Source organism: Phytophthora parasitica, assembly GCF_000247585.1.
Source record: "Phytophthora parasitica INRA-310 unplaced genomic scaffold supercont2.3, whole genome shotgun sequence".
Taxonomy (NCBI): domain Eukaryota; phylum Oomycota; class Peronosporomycetes; order Peronosporales; family Peronosporaceae; genus Phytophthora; species Phytophthora nicotianae.
Window position 1 is genome coordinate 2,240,361 of NW_008648989.1, and position 9,390 is coordinate 2,249,750.

The following is a 9,390-nucleotide window of genomic DNA, read 5'->3' on the forward strand; positions in this document are numbered from 1 at the left end:
CAAGAAGAGAAAGAAGTCTCACTTGCATCGAGTATTACTGGATACTATTGGCTGGGGTAGCACTGGAAAAAGTCAAGAGCGCATTGCTAAGAATCGTGCCTCTAGCCCACGCGAAGCCCGATTGGGAGGTATCTCTATACGCCGATGCGTGAGATGAGCATTGGGGCTCTGTAGTCACGCAAGTTCCTCCAGGTGATCTCAGTTTGCCTCTTGATAAACAATGTCATCACCCATTGGCATTTCTCAGTGGATCTTTTACTGGGCCATCTCGACGTTGGGCAATTATCGACAAGGAGGCATTTGCTATGCTAGCTACGTGCAAGCGGGTGTCCTACTTGCTCCTACGTCCGAACGGATTCCACATCTACACTGACCACCGCAACCTGCAGTACATCTTCAATCCCGAAGGAGGCAACCGAGATGTCAGTAAATTCCAAGCAGATCGACTTCAACAATGGAGTATGACTCTCACAATGTTCAATTACGTCATTGAACATGTCAGTGGTGAGCTAAATGTGTGTGTGTGGGGGGGGGGGATCTACTCTCTCGATGGGGTGCGACACCCGAGCTGTCTGACACGGGTACAGCTACACGAATGAAAGCACTCACCGTGGTCGACCGTGTGTCCCCGCTACAAGAAACAGATTTTCAGTGGCCATCCCATGATGAAATCGTACTTGAACAAGAGCACGCACTAGGACAGCTTCGGGGCGACACGGACTTGTTGGCGTCGTATCATTTCGATCGTGAGAGGGAGATTTATGTGGACGGAAACGGCAAGATTTGGATTCTGAATGGTGCTTTAGATCTATAACAACATCTCTGTGTGATCGCGCAAGCAGGAGCTATGGGTCATCGTGGAGTGGCGGCAAGCACTCACGCATTGAAAAATGTCTTCAATTGGGGAACGCTGGCTACGGATGTCCAGATTTTTGCTCGCCACTGCTTGCATTGTCTGACTGTGGGCGAAAAAACGGTGCCGAGGCCGTACGGGCCAGCTCTCCACGCTACGAAACCCAATAAGCTCATACACTTCGACTTCTTGTCGATGCCGGCCAGTACGAGTACTCTGAAGTATATACTAGTCATCAAGGATGACATGAGTGGCTACGTGGAATTGGTTAAGTGTGTTGCTGCGACTGCGGGAGTTGCTTGCCGAGGTCTTCTAGATTGGTTCAAGAGATTTGGGGTGGTTCCCCAATGGGTATCGGACAGAGGTACCCACTTCAAGAACCAGCTCATCGCACTGCTAAAAAAGGAGCTGGGAGGATCACATCATGTCACTACTGCTTACTGTCCATGGGCTAATGGAAGTGTCGAAGTAGTTAACAGGATTCTGCCACGCTGCTTATGAGCCTTACTGAGCGAGCTGAAAATCACTATCTCCGAGTGGCCAGCCGTTTTGCCACTTGTGCAGTCCGCCCTGAATCAGACGCCAGCAGATCGACTCGGCGGCGTGGCTCCGGTCACAGCATTTACCGCATTGCCAGCGTCAATACCGTTGACCTCTATTTTACATCCAAATATTGGTACAGTTGACGACGTGGCGGCGGTTGTGGAGAAATAGCGTACGCACATTGTGGAGGTGCGAAACTCTTTAGATCGCGATCTTAGTGTACAAGCAGAATTGAGGCGTCAGCAGACGCGCAAGCACAGAGCCAGCAAAACTGGCGTTGAAATGCCACATTTCACGGAAGCTGACTTTGTACTGGCGGCTCAAGTGCTCTCTCGGGCGAACAAGCTAGCGGTGCAGTGGAAGGGTATTAAGCGGATCGTGAAGGTTACATTTTCGAGGTTCAAGCCATTTGAACTGTCAACCCATCACGCATCCAGACTGAAGTTTTATGCGGATGCTTCACGCGACGTGACTGAGGATCTGATCGCGCAGGCTATGCACGCTGAAGGTGGACATTCAGTGTCCATATTGTCGAGTGTCGAATTGGTCCCGAGTCACATCCTGGGAAATCCAAGTTGAATGGATCGGCCTCGACCCACTTGAGCCTCTTGGGAACCTGCTACCATTATCTACGAGGACGTCCCTGATCTTGTCAAGAAGTTTGTCGAGCGAGGAAACTCGGAGACAACTAATGCCATGTGGGAGGCTTTAACGACAACGCCGGCGACGCAGACTACCATCACAAGACAACGCCACCGGGGTAGTGATCTGGCTGGCGCACTTACTGTTGCTGTCACAGTCTCGGATCCTGACTCGGGATCTCTGAGATTCCAGAACCCAAGTGTAGCTATTGAACACAATTCAGGTGCTACATGCACCGTGCTAACTTGGTAATACATATCAGTTTGCATTTTATTCATTTGTATGCAAGTAACCGGGTAGAAAGACCCGGGACACCGATCACATGACACAATCTGATTGGTTACACATTAAATACGTTTTCGGGCAAGGAGACATGTAATTTGAATTTTGGTCTGATTTGTAGTTCCACACGATATGACCGGCACTCCTTCACACTGGGGCGACTTCAGAGCATGTGAATTATAATGTGTGCAGGGCACGGTGATATTTTGTGCAGTAAGTATGTTTGATTTTTAGTGCAATTATTTTTAATTACGACTGAGTAATGTTGCCTGCTTCTCTCTCTCTCTCAGCTGACACAGTAATAGTACATCTAGTGTATGCAACGACAGCCACTGCGATCAGAGCTAGGTTCTCCCGATGTATACGCTAGGGATAAATATAAACAGAGATAGACCGAACCAGCTTTTCAATTTACTCGCAGCTTTATTATTACGTGTAAAAATACGGCGAAAAAGAATAAAGCAAGTTTTTGTACAATAACGCGGCCGGGGTGGGGCCAGGATTCTTTGAGGTGATTGTGAGGGCAGCAATAGTAAAAACGGTTATGTAGTCGTCATGAAGAGTGTAGATGTTGTGGTTGCATTTCGCTGTCTACTTCGATGGATGCCTACCACTAGGCGTGCGTCAAACGCGTCCCTTACGCGTGCTGCAGTTGAGGTGGAAGGAATGGTGCAATCTAATTGGCAGATCATATTGTATCATGTATTGTGATTGGGCGACAACTTCAATTCTGGCTATCATGGGTTCTGCTGCGGGAGGACAATCGTGACATGTGGCATTTCCGCTGTATACAGCGTGTCCGTCCCTCCCAAGTCTGTCCGTCCCAGTCTGCTCGAGCAGTCGTTTCTGTCGTCGACTCATCTTCTTCGCATTCGATCGCGCTTTCATGTTCCACCTGTGCTTCAATGTCGGCTGCGATTGTCTCGAGCGTTGACTTCGGCGAATGGTACGAGGTCAGGAAGGCGACGTGTACTATAAATTGCTCACCAACGTGATCTGCGTCTTCTCGTTCCAACAGGTAGTTGTCGTAGCCAGCTGAATCCACAAAGATGAACAAATTTGGACGCTTTCGCTCCTCTTGGTGGCTTAAACATCCACACACGCTCATTTACTGCGAATGTTCTCTTCTCTCTTACGTTCACGTTGTAATACCGAGCCTGGCGACGCTGTTCTCGTTCTCTTGCTCGTTCAGCGCACTGATGACTGATTTCCATGGCTGTCAGTAGTCTGCGATGATACGCCGTCAGTTCGCCACCTTCAGCGAGACTCGCCCTTCGTAGTAGCTCGTTCGGTGGCTTCAACTTGCGTCCTAGCATCAACTCATTAGGCGACAATGCGACTGTTGAATGGCGGCCCGAATTGTAAGCGTAAAGAGCGAAATCCACGAAGACGTCCCAGTCGTTCTGCTTCTCGTCATTCATGTACGTCGACACAATGTCCTTCCAGGTCCGGTGGAAGCGCTCCGCTAATCCAATTAGCTGCGGTCTGTACGGGACTGGATTCGTCTGATCGGCTTGTAGCATCACGACCAATTGCTCGATTTCTTTGCCGGTGAGTTCTGGTGCTCCGTCGGCCATCAGCTCCCTGAAAACTCCAAACTTCAAGATCACGTGCTTCATCAAGAAGTTGACCACATTGTCTGCTGTATGGTTCTCCACGGTGATAGCATCTGCGTAGCGAGTCACATACTCAACTACGGCGATAACATACCTCTGTCCTCCATCACCGACTGGTAGTGAGCCAGCAACATCCAATGCCCAGCGGTCTCCTACATCTCCTCCTTGTAGACTGCGTAGTGGAGGAATCACCTCCTTCGGCCGTGTTTTTCTGCTACCACACTCTTGACATCCTCGGATCGTATCTGTACACTAAACCCAGGTCCTTACTGCCTTTCAGGTACTTCATTGTATTGGTGCCGTGTCTCCAGTATCGATATGGTGTTGAACATCGAGTACGGTCGTTGGCGGACAATCTCCTTCATTCGCTGTCAGGTTACGGTACGCTCTCAATAACTTCACGACTAATTCCCGTGCTCCTTTGTTCTTGATGCCGACCTTCACCTCGTTTTCGTCCTTCAACGGAGTACTCGTGTGACCCAATTCGCTGATCCACTTATTCACTCGACTGCGGCTCAGTTCTCCGTTCATCTGCAGAATCTGTACATCGTCGTCCAAGGGTATCCACGTACCAAGCTGCTTCTTGCTGGGCAACTTCGCGCTGCTGCTGTTCGAGTTAATTGCAGGCACCAAAGCTTTGCCGTTGCGTACGGTAGTCACTGTAGCTGCTATCATGATGGCTCCCACGTGTCTTGTCGGTACAAAGATCCCTCGCTCACCGTCTACTGCGTTCACCGCGACTTCGATGGGCATCAGCGCACTACTCTCGATCTGTGTCTTGCGAGCGATCCGTACTGCAACCACTCGTGCACTACCTGAACCATCAAATGTCCGCAATGATACTACCACAACTCGTTCACCGTCACGATAACGCAACTCACTGCTTCCAAAGTCCATTGTAGCTGCGTGGGCTCTCATGAAGTCCAATCCAAGTAGAAATTCGTCGGTACAACCAGCTACGATACAGTACACCCTCGTTATTGGGTTTGTGGTAGAAGTGGATAACGTGACAGTGTTTCACCATGTGCCGAAGGTGAAAAGAACTAGTAAGTTGGATATGAAAACAGACCCAGGACTGTTTCTAGGTTATGCGAAGACCTCCCTGGGCTATCGCATTTTGGATTTGTGTACGGGGAAATTGATTGAGCGCCGAGACGCTATATTCAAGGAGACCATCACGGCGGACCCCACATTTGCGCACGACCTGATTGATAAAGTCTACTTCGGGAAGAATGTGGACCTTCCATCTGCGATCAACTTCGTTCCGCTCCCGGTAAGTAGAGTGCTAGAACCGGTGGAGGCGGAGCAGGAATTCTGTGATGAATCAGGAATGGAAGCTGAAGAGATCGAAGTTGAAGATGAAGAGTTCTTTGACGCCGCTGACGGTACACCCTCTGAGTCAGACGAGAGCACTAGTGGCAGTGATGAAAGTAGTGATGAAAGTATGATGACGAAGACTTTACCGATGCAGTAGAAGTTAATGAGGGCAGTGGGTCGGACATAGAAATGAAAGATGATGTGGAAACCACACCTGATGCTGCAAGGGCAGATAGTGGAGTGCCTAAAGGTACTGGGAGCCAAAAGCATTTTTTTTTACGGAGGATGCGTAAAAGTAGTGGGAGTAATGATAACGGAAGAGCTCCAGCACCTCCCGTTTGCAGGTCTACTCGAGTACGCAGGCCGCCCAAACGTTACAGCCCAAGCCGATGGATGATGATGAAAACGTTGTTGCACTGCATGACTATAGCGGTTGTGGGCGACCTTCAAAACACGACGACGGTGGAAGAAACGCTTGCATAGGAGTATGCAAGTGAGTGGAAACGTGCGATGGATGCCTAGTATAACTCTCTAATGCAAAATGAAACGTGGATGCTTGTGTCGATACCAATTTCCACTCGAGAGGAACCAGAGAACATTTTGAGTTGTCTATGGGTGCTTTCGCTCAAAAGAAATGAAAAGGGGAAGGTTGAGCGACACAAAGCGCGGTTAGCTGTCAAAGGATATCGGCAGAAGTACGGGATCGATTACTTGGAAACGTACTCACCCGTAGTGTGGATAGAGTCGGTTAGGCTGATACTTCTTTTGGCGTTGCTGGTGGGGCTTGAAGCCCAGCAGATAGACTTTGTGACAGTATTCCTAAATTGGGTTTTCAAGGAAGTGAAATTATACATGTACCAGCCCGAGGGATATGACGATAGATCTGGAAGAGTGTGTTTGTTGCTAAAAGGCTTGTATGGGGCTTAAGCAGGCCTCGAGAATTTGGAATGAAAACCTGCACAAACACTTAATATCGATAGGATTCCAGAGATGCGAGTTCGACGCAGGTATTTACTGCAGACGAGGCGCGGAGAACATCGTATATCTAACTGTCTACGTCGACGACTTGGTAATAGTGGGAGAGTCGACGGACATTGAGGCGGTAGTGAGGGAACTTGGCGAGAAATTAAAGCTTAAGGACTTAGGTCGAGTGAGGTTCTTACTTGGAATGGAGATCAAGTACGAGCCACGGAAGTTGCTTGCATTTCGCAAACAGCGTATGTTGACCTCAGACTGGAGAAGTTTGGAATGGCAAATGCGAGACCTGTGCGGTCTCCGCAAATGCACAATGAGCCGACACTTCCAGTTGAGACCAAGTCGTAGCTGATCAATGATCTGGAACTTCCATATCGGGAGATGGTTGGGTCATTACAATACCTAGTTCACTGCACTCGCCCAGATCTAGCCAATGTTGTACGCACGCTGGGTCGATATGGTAGCGCATATACCAAGGAGAATTTCCGCCTAGCCCAAAGAACTGCAAAAGAGACGGCGCCAAGCGCAGACTGAAGACGAGATCATCAATGAGAACGTCGACAAGATGTTGAAAGCTGGGGTAATTGAAGAAGGATCTGGTGCAGGGGGATTTCCAGATGTTCTCGTGAAGAAGAAGGACGGTGAAGTACGCTTCTGTGTAGACTAGAGGGCGCTGAACAAGGTGACCAAGAAAGATGTGTATCCACTCCCCAGAATCGACGAAACGTTGGAGGCTCTGGGGGGCGCCCTACTGTTCACGACATTGGATCTTCGAGCAGGTTATCGGCAGATTCTGGTGGCTGAAGAAGACAAGGCGAAGACTGCCTTCACGACGAAGCGAGGATTGTACCAGTTTGTCTGCATGCCCTTCGGGTTGTGCAATGCACCGTCAACTTTTCAGAGATTAATGAATGGAGTGCTTCAAGGTCTTACGTGGACAACTTGTCTTGTGTATCTATACGACATTGTCATCTACACGCGAGGTGGTATTGAGCAGCATGTTGTGGAGCTGGCTTGCGTATTGGAAAGCTGGCAGAGGCTGGTCTCACGTTGAAATTGATGAAGTGTACGTTCGCAGCTCGCTCTATGGAATATCTTGGACATGAACTCAGCAGCTTACAGTGCTGGCCAAAAGATACCATGTTTTCCCGCGTAACTTTTCAATTTTTTCGAGTTTCGTGCTCATACTTTGACCAATCAACGTGCTTATTGTAGCGATTCGGCCAATCAATCAAGAGTGAAATCTGAGTCAAATTGAGAGAGTTTCTATACAAAGCATTGAAAAACGGCCTGGTCAAAAGGATAGCTCACTTTTTAGACTTGCTTTTAGTATTGAAAAGTTTATGTGTACCACATTTAAGCTGATGGATCACCCAGTTTAGCTTCTGCCATGGGCAGGAAGGGGCGGTTGACGGAGTTTGAGCGAGGGCAGATTGACGCGTATGCTGCCCAAGGTGTCAATGCTAACCGGATTGCTGCTACTTTAGGTCGTTCTAGAAAGCCTATCGTTAACTACTTGCGCGATCCTACCGCGTACGGAAAGCGTTTTGGTCCTGGCCGTCCGCGTAAGATGACACCACGAGACTGCCGCCGTACTGTTCGAGCAACTCGTCAAATACGCTGAGCTCGGCGGGGCTTAAGGAACAACTCGAGTTGACTATATCCACTCGGTCCATCCGCCGCTTCTTGAATTCTACCGAGATCTTCAAGTACGTTAACATGAACAAGGCCGCGAAGCTGACTGAATCTCATCGCAAGGCTCGAGTCGAATGGGCCGAAAACCACCACGACTGGGGCGAGACAAATTGGCGTTCTACCATCTTTTCAGACGAGAAAAAAAATGGAATTTAGATGTTCCCCGATGGCCTTAAGAGCTATTGGCGGTGTCTAGAGGATGAAGCGAAGGTGCGGTTCAGCCGTCAAAATGGTGGAGGTTCTGTCATTGTCTGGGGTGGCTTTTGGGCCGACGGCACGACGGCCCTAGCACTTTTGGACGGTAGCCAGGACTCACAGGCTTACATCTATACGCTCTCGGAGCACCGGCTACCCGCAGCACACCGTCGCTTTGGTACGGACTATACGTTCCAGCATGATAATGCTAGTATTCATTCATCGAAGGCGACCAAGGCCTTCCTGAACGAGCATTTGGAGAAGGTGATGAAATGGCCAGCTCTGTCCCCCGATCTCAATCCTACTGAGAACATCTGGGGATACATGGCGTGCAAGGTTTACGGAGGAGGTCGGCAGTACCTGACCAAGGCAGACCTAATTACGGAGATTAAGAAGCAGTCGGATAACCTGCCTGACGGCTACCTTGAGAAGCTGGTTTTGTCCAAGAAGAAGCGATGCATTGAAGTGCTGAAGGCTGATGGAAAGATTATCAAATACTGACGTATGTGGTACACATAAACTTTTCAATACTAAAAGCAAGTCTAAAAAGTGAGCTATCCTTTTGACCAGGCCGTTTTTCAATGCTTTGTATAGAAACTCTCTCAATTTGACTCAGATTTCACTCTTGATTGATTGGCCGAATTGCTACAATAAGCACGTTGATTGGTCAAAGTATGAGCACGAAACTCGAAAAAATTGAAAAGTTACGCGGGAAAACATGGTATGTGCTATCCTTTTGGCCAGCACTGTAGAACTACGACCACTGCAACGACTTGTTTCCGCTGTACAAGACTTCCCGAGACCGAAAGACGCTACTGAAGTGAAGAGATTCGTGCACCTTGCCGGTTATTACCGCCGCTTTGTGAAAAACTTTGGTTCGATCATGTCACCTATGACGAAACTTTTGCGTAAGAACGTTGAGTGGACGTGGTGTGGAGAGCAGGAAGCAGCGTTCGATCGTGTGAAAGTGATTCTGACGACGAAGCCGTTATTGATTTACCCGAACTTCCGACTGCCTTTCAGAGTTGTGACCGACGCAAGTACCACTGGACTTGGAGCATGTTTAATGCAGGACGCAGGAAACGGATGGAAGCCAGTGGTGTACGCCAGCAAAGTGAACAGCGAAGCTGAAAGCAAGTACACCATCACGGAGATGGAGTGTTTGGTGGTGATCTAGGATCCCTCGCTCACCGTCTACTGCGTTCACCGCGACTTCGATGGGCATCAGCGCACTACTCTCGATCTGTGTCTTGCGAGCGATCCGTACTGCAA

The 9,390-nt window shown here is 49.1% G+C and overlaps 3 protein-coding genes across 3 annotated transcripts; 2 read left to right on the top strand and 1 right to left on the bottom strand.

Annotated features, from left to right (window-relative positions):
- Positions 1 to 1,678: 1,678 nt before the first annotated feature.
- Positions 1,679 to 1,975, top strand: PPTG_21139 (hypothetical protein; the record flags this gene model as incomplete). The annotated part of the gene is made up of 1 exon (XM_008895592.1): positions 1,679 to 1,975. One exon carries the CDS (start codon positions 1,679 to 1,681, stop codon positions 1,973 to 1,975), a length of 297 nt encoding a protein of 98 aa, XP_008893840.1.
- A 2,218-nt stretch (positions 1,976 to 4,193) lies between these two features.
- Positions 4,194 to 4,833, bottom strand: PPTG_21140 (hypothetical protein; the record flags this gene model as incomplete). The annotated part of the gene is made up of 1 exon (XM_008895593.1): positions 4,194 to 4,833. One exon carries the CDS (start codon positions 4,831 to 4,833, stop codon positions 4,222 to 4,224), a length of 612 nt encoding a protein of 203 aa, XP_008893841.1. The 3' UTR covers positions 4,194 to 4,221.
- On the top strand, positions 4,769 to 5,434 carry PPTG_21141 (hypothetical protein). Its single transcript, XM_008895594.1, has one exon. It carries the CDS (start codon positions 4,853 to 4,855, stop codon positions 5,408 to 5,410), a length of 558 nt encoding a protein of 185 aa, XP_008893842.1. The 5' UTR covers positions 4,769 to 4,852; the 3' UTR covers positions 5,411 to 5,434.
- The last annotated feature ends 3,956 nt before the right edge of the window (positions 5,435 to 9,390 follow it).

Bases quoted from the DNA above. Each gene is read 5' to 3' on its own strand.
- PPTG_21141 (XM_008895594.1), top strand. From the start codon at position 4,853: ATGAAGTCCAATCCAAGTAGAAATTCGTCGGTACAACCAGCTACGATA.